Source organism: Bombus terrestris, chromosome 14, assembly GCF_910591885.1.
Source record: "Bombus terrestris chromosome 14, iyBomTerr1.2, whole genome shotgun sequence".
NCBI classification, from domain to species: domain Eukaryota; kingdom Metazoa; phylum Arthropoda; class Insecta; order Hymenoptera; family Apidae; genus Bombus; species Bombus terrestris.
In genome coordinates this window covers 5,667,132-5,687,099 of record NC_063282.1, presented here as the reverse complement: position 1 = coordinate 5,687,099, position 19,968 = coordinate 5,667,132, and the positions used below count along the sequence as shown (strand labels likewise).

At 46.2% G+C, this 19,968-nt stretch overlaps 1 protein-coding gene across 11 annotated transcripts in view; it reads right to left on the bottom strand.

Annotated features, from left to right (window-relative positions):
- The window catches only part of LOC100651895 (mucin-5AC), a 34,097-nt gene that overhangs the window by 9,890 nt on the left and 4,239 nt on the right, over positions 1–19,968 (bottom strand). For 2 of the 11 annotated variants that reach the window (XM_048411899.1, XM_048411901.1), the window contains exons 2-6: positions 12,585–12,669; positions 11,279–12,088; positions 9,506–9,631; positions 8,651–8,794; positions 75–191 (exon numbers count right to left, since the gene is read on the bottom strand). In XM_048411899.1, coding sequence (XP_048267856.1) covers positions 75–191; positions 8,651–8,794; positions 9,506–9,631; positions 11,279–12,088; positions 12,585–12,651 — 1,264 coding nt within the window. In that variant the 5' untranslated portion in view covers positions 12,652–12,669. The other 9 variants (XM_048411909.1, XM_048411900.1, XM_048411905.1 and 6 more) reach the window with 9 other exon arrangements.

Genomic DNA, 19,968 nt, shown 5'->3' with positions numbered 1-19,968 from the left:
CGAAATATATAAATAATCAGTAACTTATCACCGTATATATTTGTACGTATGAATCCAGGTAACATTTAGAATACCTGACGTAGAGCCAGAAGTGTTAGGAGTAGCTGTTTTAGCAGGGGTGCCAGGAGTGCCAGATGTACCAGGATTCCCAGGGATAGTATTACAAGGTTCAATAGTTATTGCCGATGTACCTGAAGAATCAGATGAACTAGCAGTGCTAGGATTACTGGGAGATACTAATTAGCATGGAATGCGAAGCGTAGCAGGCGTGTTAGTATAGCCAGGTGTAGCAGTTGTTTCAGTTCCACAAGGCCTGCCAGAATGGCCTGGAGTATCAGGCTCACTATGAATTCCAGGTGTTCCGGGAGTTTCAGATTCACTACTGGGTGTCGTTTGTCTTTACGGAGTTACAGAAATATCGGATGTGAGTAGAGTAACGTATTTGCAGGGACTAGTAGGATCACTAGGTGTGGCAGATGCGCAGGGAATTGCGGTATCACTATACCAGATGTATGGAAAGGTTCAATTTCACTATTAGATGTAATTGGTGTTTCAGGACTTTCGGGAATACCTGCTGTCTAGGGAGTTGCAGATATATTGGGCATTCCGGGTGTAGGAGATGATCCAGTTTCACTACTGTATGTCGCTGGTATTTCAGGAGCTTTCACATGACTTGCCGTCCTCGTAGTTAGAGGTTTACTGGCCCTACCATGTGTACGAGGAGATCCAGTTTCACTATATGGGGTCGCTGATGTATCAGGAGTTTTGGAAGTTGGAGGTCTACTGACCATAGCAGGTGTGGAAGAAGGACCAATTTCACTACTGGATGTCGTTGATGTTTCAGTAGCATTCAGATTTTTTGGAGTTCAGGGAGTTGGAGGTCTACTTGGCATGCCGGGTGTAGGCGGAGATCCAGTTTCACTACTAGGCGTTCTGGGACTTGGAGGTTTACTGGACATATCGGGTGTAGGAGGAGGAGCAGTTTCACTACTCGATATCGTTGGTGTGTCAGTAGCCTTGACAAGACTTGACGTTCTGGAAGTTGGAGCTTTACTGGCCATACCGCGTGTACGAGGACGTGCAGTTTCACTACTCGGTGTCGCTGGTGTCTCAGGAGCTTTGAGATGACTTGGCGTCCTGGGAGTAGGAGGCTTACTGGTCATATCACGTGTACGACAAGGTCCAGTTTCACTTCCGGATGTCGTTGGTTTTTCAGTAGATTTCAGATGACTTGGAGTCCTGGGAGTTGGAGGTTTACTGGCCATAGCGGGTGTAGGAGGAGGTATTATTTTACTACTGCGTGTCGTCGGTTTTTCAGTCGTTTTGAGATGACCTGGAGTTCTGGGAGTTGGAGGTTTTCGGGTAATATCGGGTGTAGGAGGAGATCCAGTTTCACTTCCAGAAGTCGATGGTTTTTTAGTAGTTTTCAGATGCCTTGGCATCCTGGGTGTTGGAGGTTTACTGGCCATAGCGGGTGTAGGAGGGGATCCAGTTTCACTACTGTGTGACGCTCGTGTTTCAGGAGGTTTGAGATGACCGGTAGTTCTGGGTGTTGGAGGTTTACTGGCCATAGCGGGTTTAGGAGGATATCCAGTTTCACTACTGGGTGTCGCTGGTGTTTCAGGAGTATTGAGATGACTTCGCATCCTAGGACTTGGAGGTTTACTGGACATACCGCGTGTACGAGGACGTGCAGTTTCACTACTCTGTGTCGCTGGTGTCTCAGGAGCTTTGAGATGACTTGGCGTCCTGGGAGTAGGAGGCTTACTGGTCATATCACGTGTACGACAAGGTCCAGTTTCACTTCCGGATGTCGTTGGTTTTTCAGTAGCTTTCAGATGACTTGGAGTTCTGGGAGTTGGAGGTTTACTGACCATAGCGGGTGTAGGAGAAGATCCAGTTTCACTTCCGGAAGTCGTTGGTTTTTTAGTAGTTTTCAGATGACTTCGCATCCTGCGACTTGGACGTATACTGGCCATAGTGGGTTTAGGAGGAGATCCAGTTTCACCACTGGATGATCTTGGGGTCTCAGTAATTTTGAGATGATCTGGAGTTATGGGTGTTGGAGGTTTACTGGCCATAGCGGGTGTAGGAGGGGATCCAGTTTGACTACTGGGTGCCGTTGTCGTCTCAGTAGTTTTGAGATCATCTGGAGTTCTGGGAGTTGGAGGTTTTCGGGTAATATCGGGTGTAGGAGGAGATCCAGTTTCACTTCCGGAAGTCGATGGTTTTTTAGTAGTTTTCAGATGTCTTGGCATCCTGGGTGTTGGAGGTTTACTGGCCATAGCGGGTGTAGGAGGGGATCCAGTTTCACTACTGTGTGACGCTCGTGTTTCAGGAGGTTTGAGATGACCGGTAGTTCTGGGTGTTGGAGGTTTACTGGCCATAGCGGGTGTAGGAGGGGATCCAGTTTCACTACTGGGTGTCGCTGTTGTTTCAGGAGTATTGAGATGACTTCGCATCCTAGGACTTGGAGGTTTACTGGACATACCGCGTGTACGAGGACGTGCAGTTTCACTACTCTGTGTCGCTGGTGTCTCAGGAGCTTTGAGATGACTTGGCGTCCTGGGAGTAGGAGGCTTACTGGTCATATCACGTGTACGACAAGGTCCAGTTTCACTTCCGGATGTCGTTGGTTTTTCAGTAGCTTTCAGATGACTTGGAGTTCTGGGAGTTGGAGGTTTACTGGCCATAGCGGGTGTAGGAGAAGATCCAGTTTCACTTCCGGAAGTCGTTGGTTTTCTAGTAGTTTTCAGATGACTTCGCATCCTGCGACTTGGACGTATACTGGCCATAGTGGGTTTAGGAGGAGATCCAGTTTCACCACTGGATGATCTTGGTGTCTCAGTAGTTTTGAGATGATCTGGAGTTATGGGTGTTGGAGGTTTACTGGCCATAGCGGGTGTAGGAGGGGATCCAGTTTCACTACTGTGTGACGCTCGTGTTTCAGGAGGTTTGAGATGACCGGTAGTTCTGGGTGTTGGAGGTTTACTGGCCATTGCGGGTTTAGGAGGAGATCCAGTTTGACTACTGGGTGCCGTTGTCGTCTCAGTAGTTTTGAGATGATCTGGAGCTCTGGGAGTTGGTGGGTTTCTGGCTATATCGGGAGTAAGAGGAGATCCAGTTTCACTTCCGGAAGTCGTTGGTTTTTTAGTAGTTCTCAGATGACTTGGCATCCTGGAAGTTGGACGTATACTGGCCATAGTGGGTTTAGGAGGAGATCCAGCTTCACTTCCGGATGTCGTTGGTGCGTCAGTAGTTTTCAGATGACTTCGCATCCCGGGAGTTGGAGATTTACTGGCCATAGGGGGTGTATTAGGAGATCCACTTTCACTACTGGGTGCTTTTGCTGTCTCAGTAGTTTTGAAATGATGTGGAGTTCTGGGAGTTGGTGGCTTTCGGGTCATATCGGGTGTATGAGGTGATCCAGTTTCACTTCCGGAAGTCGTTGGTTTTGTAGTAGTTTTCAGATGACTTGGCATCCTGGGAGTTGGACGTTTACTGGCCATAGCGGGTTTAGGAGGAGATCCAGTTTCACTACTCGGTGTCGCTGGTGTTTCAGGAGTATTGAGATGACTTCGCATTCTGGGAGTTGCAGATTTACTGGCCATAGCGGGTGTATTAGAAGATCCACTGTCACTACTGGGTGCTCTTGGTGTCTCAGTAGTTTTGAGATGATCTGGAGTACTGGGAGTTGGTGGTTTTCTGGCTATATCGGGTGTAGAAGGAGATCCAGTTTCACTTCCGGAAGTCGTTGGTTTTTTAGTAGTTTTCAGATGACTTGGCATCCTGGGAGTTGGACGTTTACTGGCCATAGCGGGTTTAGGAGGAGATCCAGTTTCACTACACGGTGTCGCTGGTGTCTCAGTAGTCTTGAGATGATCTGGAGTTCTGGGTGTTGCAGGTTTACTGGCCATAGTGGATTTAGGAGGAGATCCAGTTTCACCACTGGATGATCTTGGTGTCTCAGTAGTTTTGAGATGATCTGGAGCTGTGGGTGTTGGAGGTTTACTGGCCATAGCGGGTGTAGGAGGGGATCCAGTTTCACTACTGTGTGACGCTCGTGTTTCAGGAGGTTTGAGATGACAGGTAGTTCTGGGTGTTGGAGGTTTACTGGCCATTGCGGGTTTAGGAGGAGATCCAGTTTGACTACTGGGTGCCGTTGTCGTCTCAGTAGTTTTGAGATGATCTGGAGCTCTGGGAGTTGGTGGGTTTCTGGCTATATCGGGAGTAAGAGGAGATCCAGTTTCACTTCCGGAAATCGTTGGTTTTTTAGTAGTTCTCAGATGACTTGGCATCCTGGGAGTTGGACGTTTACTGGCCATAGCGGGTTTAGGAGGAGATCCAGTTTCACTACTGGGTGTCGCTGGGGTTTCAGGAGTATTGAGATGACTTCGCATTCTGGGAGTTGCAGATTTACTGGCCATAGCGGGTGTATTAGAAGATCCACTGTCACTACTGGGTGCTCTTGGTGTCTCAGTAGTTTTGAGATGATCTGGAGTACTGGGAGTTGGTGGTTTTCTGGCTATATCGGGTGTAGAAGGAGATCCAGTTTCACTTCCGGAAGTCGTTGGTTTTTTAGTAGTTTTCAGATGACTTGGCATCCTGGGAGTTGGACGTTTACTGGCCATAGCGGGTTTAGGAGGAGATCCAGTTTCACTACACGGTGTCGCTGGTGTCTCAGTAGTCTTGAGATGATCTGGAGTTCTGGGTGTTGCAGGTTTACTGGCCATGGCGGGTGTAGGAGGGGATCCAGTTTCACTACTGTGTGACGCTCGTGTTTCAGGAGGTTTGAGATGACCGGTAGTTCTGGGTGTTGGAGGTTTACTGGCCATAGCGGGTGTAGGAGAAGATCCAGTTTCACTTCCGGAAGTCGTTGGTTTTTTAGTAGTTTTCAGATGACTTCGCATCCTGCGACTTGGACGTATACTGGCCATAGTGGATTTAGGAGGAGATCCAGTTTCACCACTGGATGATCTTGGTGTCTCAGTAGTTTTGAGATGATCTGGAGCTGTGGGTGTTGGAGGTTTACTGGCCATAGCGGGTGTAGGAGGGGATCCAGTTTCACTACTGTGTGACGCTCGTGTTTCAGGAGGTTTGAGATGACAGGTAGTTCTGGGTGTTGGAGGTTTACTGGCCATTGCGGGTTTAGGAGGAGATCCAGTTTGACTACTGGGTGCCGTTGTCGTCTCAGTAGTTTTGAAATGATCTGGAGTTCTGGGAGTTGGTGGCTTTCGGGTCATATCGGGTGTATGAGGTGATCCAGTTTCACTTCCGGAAGTCGTTGGTTTTGTAGTAGTTTTCAGATGACTTGGCATCCTAGGAGTTGGACGTTTACTGGCCATAGCGGGTTTAGGAGGAGATCCAGTTTCAGTACTGGGTGTCGCTGGGGTTTCAGGAGTATTGAGATGACTTCGCATCCTGGGAGTTGGAGATTTACTGGCCATAGCGGGTGTATTAGGAGATCCACTGTCACTACTGGGTGCTCTTGGTGTCTCAGTAGTTTTGAGATGATCTGGAGTACTGGGAGTTGGTGGTTTTCTGGCTATATCGGGTGTAGAAGGAGATCCAGTTTCACTTCCGGAAGTCGTTGGTTTTTTAGTAGTTTTCAGATGACATGGCATCCTGGGAGTTGGACGTTTACTGGCCATAGCGGGTTTAGGAGGAGATCCAGTTTCACTACACGGTGTCGCTGGTGTCTCAGTAGTCTTGAGATGATCTGGAGTTCTGGGTGTTGCAGGTTTACTGGCCATGGCGGGTGTAGGAGGGGATCCAGTTTCACTACTGTGTGACGCTCGTGTTTCAGGAGGTTTGAGATGACCGGTAGTTCTGGGTGTTGGAGGTTTACTGGCCATAGCGGGTGTAGGAGAAGATCCAGTTTCACTTCCGGAAGTCGTTGGTTTTTTAGTAGTTTTCAGATGACTTCGCATCCTGCGACTTGGACGTATACTGGCCATAGTGGATTTAGGAGGAGATCCAGTTTCACCACTGGATGATCTTGGTGTCTCAGTAGTTTTGAGATGATCTGGAGCTGTGGGTGTTGGAGGTTTACTGGCCATAGCGGGTGTAGGAGGGGATCCAGTTTCACTACTGTGTGACGCTCGTGTTTCAGGAGGTTTGAGATGACAGGTAGTTCTGGGTGTTGGAGGTTTACTGGCCATTGCGGGTTTAGGAGGAGATCCAGTTTGACTACTGGGTGCCGTTGTCGTCTCAGTAGTTTTGAAATGATCTGGAGTTCTGGGAGTTGGTGGCTTTCGGGTCATATCGGGTGTATGAGGTGATCCAGTTTCACTTCCGGAAGTCGTTGGTTTTGTAGTAGTTTTCAGATGACTTGGCATCCTAGGAGTTGGACGTTTACTGGCCATAGCGGGTTTAGGAGGAGATCCAGTTTCACTACTGGGTGTCGCTGGGGTTTCAGGAGTATTGAGATGACTTCGCATCCTGGGAGTTGGAGATTTACTGGCCATAGCGGGTGTATTAGGAGATCCGCTTTCACTACTGGGTGCTCTTGGTGTCTCAGTAGTTTTGAGATGATCTGGAGTACTGGGAGTTGGTGGTTTTCTGGCTATATCGGGTGTAGAAGGAGATCCAGTTTCACTTCCGGAAGTCGTTGGTTTTTTAGTAGTTTTCAGATGACTTGGCATCCTGGGAGTTGGACGTTTACTGGCCATAGCGGATTTAGGAGGAGATCCAGTTTCAGTACTGGGTGTCGCTGGTGTTTCAGGAGTATTGAGATGACTTCGCATTCTGGGAGTTGGAGATTTACTGGCCATAGCGGGTGTATTAGGAGATCCACTGTCACTACTGGGTGCTCTTGGTGTCTCAGTAGTTTTGAGATGATCTGGAGTACTGGGAGTTGGTGGTTTTCTGGCTATATCAGGTGTAGAAGGAGATCCAGTTTCACTTCCGGAAGTCGTTGGTTTTTTAGTAGTTTTCAGATGACTTGGCATCCTGGGAGTTGGACGTTTACTGGCCATAGCGGGTTTAGGAGGAGATCCAGTTTCACTACACGGTGTCGCTGGTGTCTCAGTAGTCTTGAGATGATCTGGAGTTCTGGGTGTTGCAGGTTTACTGGCCATAGCGTGTTTAGGAGGAGATCCAGTTTGACTACTGGGTGCCGTTGTCGTCTCAGTAGTTTTGAGATGATCTGGAGTTCTGGGAGTTGGTGGATTTCTGGCTATATCGGGAGTAAGAGGAGATCCAGTTTCACTTCCGGAAGTTGTTGGTTTTTTAGTAGTTCTCAGATGACTTGGCATCCTGGGAGTTGGACGTATACTGGCCATAGTGCGTTTAGGAGGAGATCCAGTTTCACTTCCGGATGTCGTTGGTGCGTCAGTAGTTTTCAGATGACTTCGCATCCCGGGAGTTGGAGATTTACTGGCCATAGCGGGTGTATTAGGAGATCCACTTTCACTACTGGATGCTCTTGCTGTCTCAGTAATTTTGAAATGATCTGGAGTTCTGGGAGTTGGTGGCTTTCGGGTCATATCGGGTGTAGGAGGAGTTCCAGTTTCACTTCCGGAAGTCGTTGGTTTTTTTGTAGTTTTCAGATGACTTGGCATTCGGGGAGTTGGACGTTTACTGGCCATAGTGGGTTTAGAAGGAGATCCAGTTTCACTACACGGTGTCGCTGGTGTCTCAGTAGTTTTGAGATGATCTGGAGTTCTGGGTGTTGGAGGTTTTCGGGTAATATCGGGTGTAGGAGGAAATCCAGTTTCACTTCCGTATGTCGTTGGTTTCTCAGGAGTTTTTAGATAACTTGCCATCCTGGGAGTTGGACGTTTTCTGGCCATAGCAGGTTTAGGAGGAGATCCAGTTTCACTACTCGGTGTTGCTGGTGTCTCAGTATTTTTGAGATGTTCTGGTGTTCTGGGTGTTGGAGGTTGACTGGCCGTACTGGGTGTGGAAGGAGGTCCAGTTTCATTACTGGGCGTTGCTGCTGTTTCAAAAGTTTTGAGGTAACTTGGCGTCCTGTGAGTTGGAGGTTTACCTTGCATACTGGGTGTAGGAGGAGATCCAGTTTCACTATTAGGTGACGCTGGTGTTTCAGAAGTTTGGGGATTACCTAGTGTCCTGGGATTTGCACGTTCACTAGGTGTACCAGGCTTACGAGGAAGTTCGCCTTCACTGCCGGATGTCGTTTGTGTTACAAGAGTTTCGGAAGAACCGGATCTGCTTGCAGTACCGCAAAGTGTGTCGGAAGTTGCAGGTTCACTAGGTGTGCCTGGAGAGTCGTGATCACTAGAAGTACTTGCAGTCTCGGATTCAGTAGGTTTGGCAGAGGAGCCTGAATTATCAGGTTCACTATTAGTGCGTGGATTGCTTGAAGTGTCGGGTTCATTAGGAGTGCCAGGAGTGCCTGGCGTGTCAGATTCACTAGGAGAGTCAGTTGTAACGATTGTTCTTGTTCTACTATTTGGTGTTGCTGGTGTTTGAGGAGTTTCGAAATGACTTGGCTTGGAAGTGCTTGGAGTGCTGAGAGCGTTGGGTGCTTCTGTTGTTATGCTAGGTGTGGGTGTCGTACTCGTAATTTCGGGAGTGGTAGGATTTCCAAGGTATACGGGTGTTCCTGAGGTGCTAGGATTTCTGGGTGAGCCAGACCATGTAGATGCATTGGATGAGTCAAGCCATGCTGGTGTATCGGGTGTACCTTTAGTAGCCGCAGTACCTGTGGTGTCCGATGTTCCAGATGTGCCAGGTGTGCCGGGAGTACCAGGTCTTCCTGGAATGCTAGGAATGCCTGGGCTTCCAGGTATGCCGGGTGTGCCAGGTGTGCCGGGGTTGCTTGGACTTCCTGGAATGCCAGGTATGCCAGTAGTACCAGGTGTGCTGGGTGAGCCAGGAGTGCCCGGGGCACCAGGACTTCCTGGAATGCTTGGAGTGCCTGGGCTTCCAGGTATGCCGGGTGTGGCAGGTGTGGCAGGGTTACTTGGACTTCCTGGAATGCCAGGTATGTCAGAAGTACCAGGTGTACCAGGAGTACCAGGTGTGCCAGCAGTACCAGGTGTGCCAGGAGTACCAGGTTTGCCAGGAGTACCAGATGTGCCAGGAGTACCAGATGTGCCAGGAGTACCAGATGTGCCAGGAGTACCAGGTATGCCAGGAGTACCAGGTGTGCCAGGAGTACCAGGTGTGCCAGGAGTACCAGGTGTGCCAGGAGTACCAGGTGTGCCAGGAGTACCAGGTGTGCCAGGAGTACCAGGTGTGCTGGGTGAGCCAGGAGTGCCCGGGGCACCAGGACTTCCTGGAATGCTTGGAGTGCCTGGGCTTCCAGGTATGCCAGGTGTGCCAGGTGTGGCAGGGTTACTTGGACTTCCCGGAGTGCCAGGTATGTCAGAAGTACCAGATGTTCCAGGTATGTCAGAAGTACCAGGTGTGCCAGGAGTACCAGGTGTGCCAGAAGTACCAGGTATGCCAGGAGTACCAGGAGTTCCTGAGGTGCCAGGTGTACCAGGAGTTCCTGAGGTACCAGGTATACCAGGAGTTCCTGAGGCGCCTGGAGTACCTGAAGTTCCAGATGTGCCAGTTGTACCAGGTGTGCCGGGAGTACCAGGTCTTCCTGGAATGCTAGGAATGCCTGGGCTTCCAGGTATGCCCGGTGTGCCAGGTGTGCCGGGGTTGCTTGGACTTCCTGGAATGCCAGGTATGCCAGGAGTACCAGGTGTGCTGGGTGAGCCAGGAGTGCCCGGGGCACCAGGACTTCCTGGAATGCTTGGAGTGCCTGGGCTTCCAGGTATGCCGGGTGTGGCAGGTGTGGCAGGGTTACTTGGACTTCCTGGAATGCCAGGTATGTCAGAAGTACCAGGTGTACCAGGAGTACCAGGTGTGCCAGCAGTACCAGGTGTGCCAGGAGTACCAGGTTTGCCAGGAGTACCAGGTTTGCCAGGAGTACCAGATGTGCCAGGAGTACCAGGTATGCCAGGAGTACCGGGTGTGCCAGGAGTACCAGGTGTGCCAGGAGTACCAGGTGTGCCAGGAGTAACAGGTGTGCCAGGAGTAACAGGTGTGCCAGGAGTACCAGGTGTGCTGGGTGAGCCAGGAGTGCCCGGGGCACCAGGACTTCCTGGAATGCTTGGAGTGCCTGGGCTTCCAGGTATGCCGGGTGTGCCAGGTGTGGCAGGGTTACTTGGACTTCCCGGAGTGCCAGGTATGTCAGAAGTACCAGATGTTCCAGGTATGTCAGAAGTACCAGGTGTGCCAGGAGTACCAGGTGTGCCAGAAGTACCAGGTATGCCAGGAGTACCAGGAGTTCCTGAGGTGCCAGGTGTACCAGGAGTTCCTGAGGTACCAGGTATACCAGGAGTTCCTGAGGTGCCTGGAGTACCTGAAGTTCCAGATGTGCCGGTTGTACCAGGTGTGCCGGGAGTACCAGGTCTTCCTGGAATGCTAGGAATGCCTGGGCTTCCAGGTATGCCCGGTGTGCCAGGTGTGGCAGGGTTGCTTGGACTTCCTGGAATGCCAGGTATGCCAGGAGTACCAGGTGTGCCAGGAGTACCAGGTGTGCCAGGTTTACCGGGTGTGCCAGATGTACCCGCTGTGCCAGATGTGCCAGGGGTACCAGGAGTTCCTGAGGTGCCAGGTGTACCAGGAGTTCCTGAGGTGCCTGGAGTACCTGAAGTTCCAGATGTGCCAGTAGTACCAGGTGTGCCAGGTGTGCCGGGAGTTCCAGGTCTTCCTGGAATGCTAGGAATGCCTGGGCTTCCAGGTATGCCGGGTGTGCCAGGTGTGGCAGGGTTACTTGGACTTCCTGGAATGCCAGGTGTGCTAGGAGTACCAGGTGTGCTAGGAGTACCAGGTGTGCCAGGAGTACCAGGTGTGCCAGGAGTAGCAGGTGTGCTGGGTGAACCAGGAGTGCCCGGAGCACCAGGACTTCCTGGAATGCTTGGAGTGCCTGGGCTTCCAGGTATGCCGGGTGTGCCAGGTGTGGCAGGGTTACTTGGACTTCCTGGAATGCCGGGTATGCCAGAAGTACCAGGAGTGCCAGGAGTGCCAGGAGTACCAGGTGTGCCAGGTTTACCGGGTGTGCCAGAAATACCCGCTGTGCCAGATGTGTCAGGGGTACCAGATGTGCCAGGGGTACCAGGAGTTCCTGAGGTGCCAGGTGTACCAGGAGTTCCTGAGGTGCCAGGTGTACCAGGAGTTCCTGAGGTGCCAGGTGTACCAGGAGTTCCTGGGTTGCCAGGTGTACCAGGAGTTCCTGGGGTGTCAGGTGTACCAGGAGTTCCTGAGGTACCAGGTGTACCAGGAGTTCCCGGTGTACCAGGTGTTCCTGATGTACCTTCAATACCGGAAGTGCCCGGAGTACCGGAAGAAGCAGGTTGTCCAGTAGTTTCTCCCGGCTGACCTTGATGTCCTGTTTGACTAGTAGCGTCTCCAGGTTGTGCAGGGCTGCCTGTTCCGCTTGTCCATTGTCCACTGTTATCTGTGGTCCATTGTCCATTATCATCGCCACTACCAGTAGCAGCTGTCCCTGAGTCTTCCTTGCAGTCTTCTCGTGATACAGCCCAAGGATGATTACATCCTTGTATATCTGGATCCCAGACAGTACCAACTCCACATTCAAATTCATGCTTTACAAAGTTTCCAGAACCTTCTTCAACGCATCTATAAAATTTTCTACAGTTATTCACATCAGCAAAATATCCTTCTTGAACGCATTGTCCTCGACCTTGGTCATTCCCTGGTTTTCCACTTGTTGCAGAAGATTGGTTACTACTTGTTGATAAACTTGTGGTAGTGGTCTGTGAAGTTGTTTGCAGTAGGTTGTTTGTAACAGTTCCATTGGTTGCCCATATTTCTGTTGTGGGCGGAGAAGTCGTAGTCGAATTATTGTTGTTTATGATATTTCCACCACACTCTGGGCGGTCGCTGTCGTTGGGGAGAGTACAGATGTTACCCCTACGCATCGAGAATACTGTTCCAACACCGCACTCGAATTGAAAGATCTGCAGCGGTTTTCCGAATCCCCAATCGACACATCGGTAGAATCTTCTACAGTCGCTAGGGTCGGCATGATATCCTACTTCAATGCACATGAAACCACTCGGTAGATGTGGCAAGGGCAGATGTATCGAGGGCAGACCTTTTGCTAAAATAATAGAAATGATTATAAATAATAATAGGTAGAAAATAGGCTTTGTGAATTCAAAGAAAATTTTACTCAATCGTTTGATACTTTTTACGTTTCTCTTGCGAAAAAAATTAACATTGGAATGTTGAAATATTCGAGTCTGAATTCGCGATACGTAGACATAAAGAATTTTACATTAGTAAAGTTCTTTAAGTAAGTTTCCTCGATGCATTCAAGGCCACGCATCTCGCGCGAAACCAGTTTGAAGACACAGCGGACAACAACGTTGCTGACTGAGATGACGGAGAAATAAAAATGATGGCAGTGCACCATGGAATCGGTAAGCGTATCACGCATCCGTGAGCCGCGCTGTAAATGGGCTTGTCAAGAAAATAGATAGTTCGTGCATCTTTTAAAAGGTCCTTCGAACCATTCATGCCAACTTCGACTGCGAACCGTGAATACTACAAACTAGTTTAAAGTTCAAATTTCGAATCAATGAAAAGGATCTTACCAATATCAGCTAATGTCGGCGAGATCAGCGCTATCAAAACGCCTAACGTATGTAGGCTTGCCCACATGTTTTCGGTTCACCGTGTCTGAAAATGAAATAATTCATATTAATAAAATTGTCAGAAACCGATATTAATTTTATCGGTTTCCTAACGAGGAATCAACAGTGTTCGTAAATTTAAATCCAATGGCGTTTAAATCTCCATAGTTTTAACGGGATAGCCGAACATGACGTAGTCTGCTTCGTTTTGTAGGGCGAGAGGCGTGGATTTCCTCGGTTGAAAATTTCGCATAAACCAGCAAAGATAAGCAGTCGAACAGTTACGTACTGCTTGGCTCATGTCCAATCTTCCCCGACCGAAAGGATTCTAACTGTCCCTTGACCTTGGCTGGAATAATTCAAGCATCATCGATGGCTCAGGATCAAACGATTCTCATTTCGACCTCGATTTATTTCATCGTTCCACTCTTCGATACAAATCCACGTGCTACAACAACAATTTCAATACCCTACCCATCGCGAATTCGCTTGTACAGTTACGTTAACGTTGATTTCCGACACGCCTTTAATGATTTGACGCGATAGCTTTTTTTACCGAGACCGTAAATCAGCGTTCATCGTGAATAGAATAAGGAAGACGAGAAGTGAATGAACCTTGTGTCTTCTTGGCTGTGCCGTACTATAATCTGCATCACAAATTCCTTAATTCTCCATCGCGACCAATTCTTTCTATGCAGCCGTTGCAGTGATTACTGCTGTTAGCTAACAGTCTTTCGAATTGTTTATCATGTAACAGTACTCAAAGTCCAAGTGTAAATCGTAAGATATTATAAAAACATAGAAAATATGTACAATAGAAAACTTGATATAAATATAATCGAAAACGCAATAATACGAATATAAAAAGTAAAATAAAGCGACAACGAGAAAAACATTACTTTTCGTATAACGCGCATAATATTTTTAGAATAAATTTCTGCAGGTGTTTGTATACACTCGAGGAAAAAAGGAAGTTTGCAGAATAAAGGGTACAAAAAGGACGCTATAATTTTAGAAAAAACACTTGTAGTGACTGTCAAGAACAATTAAATGTAATGTAGTTATTATACATAATTATAAATTTTCAACTTCCTTTCGTCCGCCATTATTCTTTCTACTCTACCAAGGTCTAACAAACGAAAAATCTGGCAGCATTTTACGTTCGTTTCGAAAACCATTCATACAACGTGTCTATAGTAATAAAATTTCTTTGATGGAATCAACAAGAGGCGAAGTACTCTGTCTATGATTTTTAAACGTATCGATAACCTGTCAGACGATCGACAACGTTAGCTGATGACGCAGCTCCGCCTGCGAAATATATACGATTCTTGCGTGTAGGTGTAGATTGCGAATCAGGCTGTAGGTTGCTTTCTTTCCACTAAGCCGTAGGTAACTGACTTCCTCTCCTTTACATCGCGATAAACCGAAGAAACTGCGAACTAACACCGAGTCCCATCGTTTTAAACTTACATAAATTTATGGAATAATGCATTCTGACAGAGGTCTATGCGCTTAGCAATCTCTCCGTGGAGAATATACAGTGGCTTACGAGGATATTTGAGGACTTTATCATAAAAAAATTATCACTTGCGAATTTCATAAGAAATTCGCGTATTTCTCTATAGCAAGTGTGTGAATATTTTCGCGAGACACTGTATATATTCCAATCCTTCGGTCGGTTATCTGTAGACGGAAGGATCGATATTTGAATCAAGATAAATCACTTCGAGGTCCAACGTCAGCGATTAGGTCTTGAAAGTTTCGCGTCGTTAATCATCTTGGCTATTTATTCGTTTCTGCTGCCCCTGTAGGACCTGCACCTATACGCAACGTGCAACACTCGCCGGATGAAGCAAGGCGCACTGGATCCAGTGCCATAAATACCATTCGCAGCGATCCTGCATAACAGAATAACGAATTGCATCGTACGCGACCTACGGCTGGTCGAGATGCGCCGCGTACTACCGAGTACGTAGTCGTCGAAAGGAGGAACGATAAATTCTGACGGGCTGAAAGTTTTGGACGAAGGTGTTGGAGTAAGTAAGAGTCGTAGAAGGGGAGAAAGCTACTCGTCGAAAAGGTAAACCTAACCAGACCACGCACGGCACGCCGCTCTGTTGTCCTTTCTCCTCGTTGGTTAGAGTGGGAAGAGGATTGCATGAACTGTAAGTGACATAACTTGAGAATGCGGCTTCTCCATGTTCACTCTGGAATGGGAGAAGAGGAGAGAGTGCGGTGACATAACGTCGACAGAGTCAATGTCAGTGTTGGTGATCGTGACATTGGAGCGCACTCGGTTCAACCGAAATAGGAACTGGTTTGTGAGATGTTGTGTCACATGGAGTTTATCACACTATGATAAATTGCGTGCTATTAATTAACTCTGTTAAGTTAAACGACACGCCCCGGAAGCGTAAATTTGGCTCAATTACTTTAACGTAAAATAAGATTTGGAGAATTTGTCGTGTATTTCAACTGTCAAAGATATGAAAGGCCGAGGATGTTTGTGCATTTGTGTGAAATTTACATGCACATAGAGAAATGTATAGAATGCATATAATATTCAAAATTATGTAAGATATTCAAAGTATAATACTCGTTATGAAGTATAGTTTAGTAACCGAAACAGATCTCTCTTTAGCCATCTTGATAAAAAAGGCGGAATTTGCATAAGTATCCCTACTTGATACAAGGATTATATAATGCAAAGCGAGTGTTTCTATGATAATGTCTGTCTATTTCTATGATAATGGAAAATTCTCCATTTTATTAAACGATCTCTTTTCCAACGACTGGCAATTTCGATCAACGAAACAGATAGTATAATGAAACGATGAATTTTAAGGGAAAATGTCGATGCAGCAGAGACGACGATTTTATGAATACGATATTTTAAGATATCCAAGTGAAACGAGTAGGTCGCGGATTTGTGTCGCCGGTGATCCACTTGTCATTCGATTTACCGCAAATGGCCCGTGCGATTTGGGCGAAGAACCTTTCCTCGTTGAATGAAACATTTCGTGCGGCGAAGGTTCAGGCCCCGTTCGCACGAGATCCGTGCTTTGAATACGAATTGGTCGCATCCTGTATAGACGATGTTCCCAATCCCTCGAGAGTCGCGCGAAAAACAGAAGGATTACGTTTCGAGAGCCGCATTTCAAGCAACTTCATCGGAAGACCAAATGCTCCAGAATCGATGAAGAAGAATTCGTCTGAAACTTTTTGAACGTTCCCGTGATCGAAGCAATTATATCTTTCGAAGAAAGTTTTCCGATCGGTCCGTGCGGTTTGGCGACGAAGAATCGTATGGTTGCGGAACATACAATCCACCGAACTAACACATTTGCTGCTATCGATGCGTACGTTGCGTCGATGCAATTATTTCAATTTATAATATGGTACGTTGCAATTGTTAAGTTTACGCTACTTATACAGGATGTCTTAGATTTTAACGGTCTAATCTTTTTTGGTATATTTTACGGATCTAAATGAGAGGAGAATGTTGTATAAACATAGGTGGTTTAAGATGTTACAGAAAAGATTTATGCCAAAAACATGAAATACAGAGGGAACGTAGATGTTACTATTTATACGAAATACGTTTACTATTTGATGTCGTCAATGATCTTAAAGCTATTTGCCAGTACCATCGGTAAGTTGCTCGACTGTCTACCGAAATGCACTGATTATTTACACGGATACGCACTTTGTTTACGACTTCCGCAATTAGCTGTAGACCGACATAAATATTGCTGATCTATTTCTATGTTGTATCGTGATAACCTAATCGCAAGCTCTTTACTATTTCCCTCGTATTTCATTTTCTTGTCATATCTCCTTTATCACATCTTAAACGATCTATGTTTATATAACATCTTTTTCTATTTGGATCCGTAGATTGCAAATCTTTACGTGTTTTTGGGAAATTAAAAGGTAAAAGAACATATAAAAATATTTAGAGATCTTTGCTTAGGTTCCATTTCCTTGCCTGACTCGGTAAAACGATAAATTTGCATAAATATTCACAGTCTAGACATAATTAACTAAAATAAAGACACTTCTGACGAGAAAGATACGCGGTTTAAAAAATGATGTGACTTTAGTTTCATAGCGATCAATGTAGTACACTATATATCTATCGCACATACTATGTATCATAGAACATTGTTACAAATTAATTTGACTTGCCTTATCAACTTGGTAAACCTTGCAAAACAAACTGATAATTGCTAAATAAGCAAAACGTTTGACATGTTGTCATTCAGTAATTTATAACTGAATTGATCGTTTCTCATTAACAATGTATCGACAGTAATAGCTACTTGGGTTGCCCATATGCAAACGCACGTGTGACTAGATAAATAGACAGTTAACTCGAAACTACGCAATTGCGTAAAGGAGCGTAAGATAACGACAGGTCATTAAGAAGCTGCACGACTTATTTATAAAACGTATTCAGCCACTCTGCCACCTGCTGTTGTTGGTTGTAAGTGCAATAAGAGAGCTCGAAGAAGACTTAAAACGTTTCAAGGACGAGCTGCATCTCCAAGTATTCTCTGGAGCAATTAACTTGGCTTTCAAAGTACATTTTAGTTACAAAAATTGCAAGGTTGCCGAATTATAGACTGCATACGTGCATCTTATGAAAGCTAATTCGGGGTTCTCCCTTTCGAGAACGATTTTTGAATATTCATAGGAATTTCGTGTAGCTCTTTTGATGGACACTTTGAAATAACCTAAGAGGTACCTTTCGCGAAGAGGCAAACAACTCGAAACGTATCATTAATAGTACATCTTCTCGCTGGACCTGTGATTTAACGGTTTCACGGGCCAAAGGCACCCGGAAGCTAAAACATTTAGAATTCCAACCATCGAGGTAGCGATCTAATCGATGCTTTCTCGATTGACGTTTAAAAATATGTAAGCACGAGTGTACTGGAATAAATAAGAAAATCGTTGAAATGAAGATGACACTTGGCGCAATTTCTCGTGTAATTTCGATTTCATTGATTTCCACTCTCTTCCCTTTCTCGTTGCTTTCTTTCGACAAAGAAAATATATTTCCGACGTGAACATGGCGTGCCAATTTCCCGGTAAAAATCACGGACGCTAATAGCGGCAGAAAATGCAGATACGTAATTATATGCTCGAAACGCATGACCTCGAATTAAAGTCAATTGTCTAATAAATCGCGGCTCGCAATTCAAGAAATCGACGTGCACATCGACATTAATCGTATCGTTATCCTTACGGATAATTCGCGCGTGAGAATTAGAAAAATCGAGGGAAAATTACTAATTGGCCGAGACGAGATGTAGAAAGCCGTCCTCTGTCGTTCTTTATGTCCAATCGAATAAACATATATCGTTGATAGTAATCATTGCGGAGAGGAAAGGAATTTCGTAGAATTTTACCATGGATCAAACTGAATATTCGTTGAAACGGATCGGTATCCGTAAGTTCTAGAAGATCGTAAGATGTAAGAACGAAGTCCTTGAAGATGTTGGGATGACCAGTTTGATCGAACCAGTTCTTGATCTGAACGGAAACCGACGACCAATCTCTTCTTCGAAGCTATAAATGCCGTAGTTCGAAAGCGAAATTCTTGGCGTGGAATTGCACCGTTTGTCGCAACCATGCAGTTTGCCGTTCGATAGAGAGGAAAATTCGATAAAAGATCGAAAAGAAAACACGTGAACGGCAGATAAGAAAAGAAAGAAAAACGACAGGCGCATGGAATTTTAAGTGTACGAAAGCGAAGAAGCTGTCGCTCTCTGTATATTTCGTAGAACCAGTTTGTAAACGGCCGAAGGAACGCGGATAAATAATAGAGAAACTATTAAGAGGATAGAACGGATCCTGACAAAGAGGCAACGTCGATGCGGGTCGGTGCAGTGAACCTAGATTGTTATTATGGTATCCTCGCTGCAATAAGTGCAGCCTTGCCATGGAAAGTCGCAAGGTCGTCTCTTCTCCCACCAATTCCACGATTTCCCTCTCTTTCACATTCTCGTCGATGCACAATGGCGTTAGAACCAGCGTGGTGATTAAATCGTAGCACTCGCTCCGAGAACCTGACGGTCGTACCATCGAAATTCTGTCTAATATGTTTGGCCTGGAATGATTACATTCCACTTAATCCAACTTTTCACAGTTCAATCAACCTACTTCTACGAACGAAATAGGAAGTGGCTCGAGATTCCTTTATAATTATCGTAACGACAACGATTGGAAGTAGAGATTCTTCTTTATCGATCTAAGTCTGACCTGCAACGATCATATTCTACTTAGCCGAACTCTCCTGTTTTCAACGAATCTATTCTCACAAAAGGCATGAAAGATCGATCGAGCTTCCTTTCTATTCATCGTAACTATAACATCTGAAAACAGAGATTCCATTTTCTTCCATTATCAGCCTGATGAGTCTGACATAGGAAGGATAGAACATTCTTCTTAACCGAGTTCTCTATTATTCGACCAATTTATTTCCTCGAAAGACGATTGAATTTCAAAGGAAATCGATTGAAAGCAAAGACGCTTCTTATATTCAACGAGATTTATCACCTCGACGAGTCTGACCCGAAACGACCACTTTGTACTCAACCGACTTTTTCACTTTCCAATGAAATGGCTGTTTTCACGAGAGACACAGAAGAATCGATGAAAATTCTTTTCTAATTAACGATAACGATATCAAACGGAAGCAGAGACTCTTCCTTCTTATACTCGTCGAAACGAATGAAAGCCTATCAACGGTATTCAGCGTCGGTGACTTGCGACGCGCGAGAAACAAAACACCTTTCAAAATCGCCACGGCAAACGCGTCTATTGCCGAAGGTAATCGTATCCACGGCGGCTCGCAATTAAAGGGATACTTGTAAATTGCACGTGCAAGCCTTCCCACTCGAGCCGCTTGCACCGTCCTCTTCATTTTTTCATTATCTCCCTTATTTGCGACCGCAATCCACCTTCCAACGCTAACCGTACATTTATCATGCATCGCATGCGGGCCTCACCAACGAGGTTCAAGGCTCCGTGGATGCCTGTCCACCGAGAAAATGAGAAATCCTATCGAGGTATTAACGTCGACGTAAATAGAGCGTAATTACAGCCGAGGGAATCAATGAGAGAAAGAGGGAGAGAGAGAGAGAACGTCGATCACAAAACATGGCCCTTGTTTGGAACTATTAATAAATAACAGCTATCCTTAAACGATTTGTTGCATGAAGTACTTCAATGTAAAACTAATTGAATTTCCTTCCTCGAAGCATGAATCTGTTGTTGATATCATTGTCGGTGTTCTCCCGACGCTATCAATGTTTATCACTTTCTTGAGAATTTA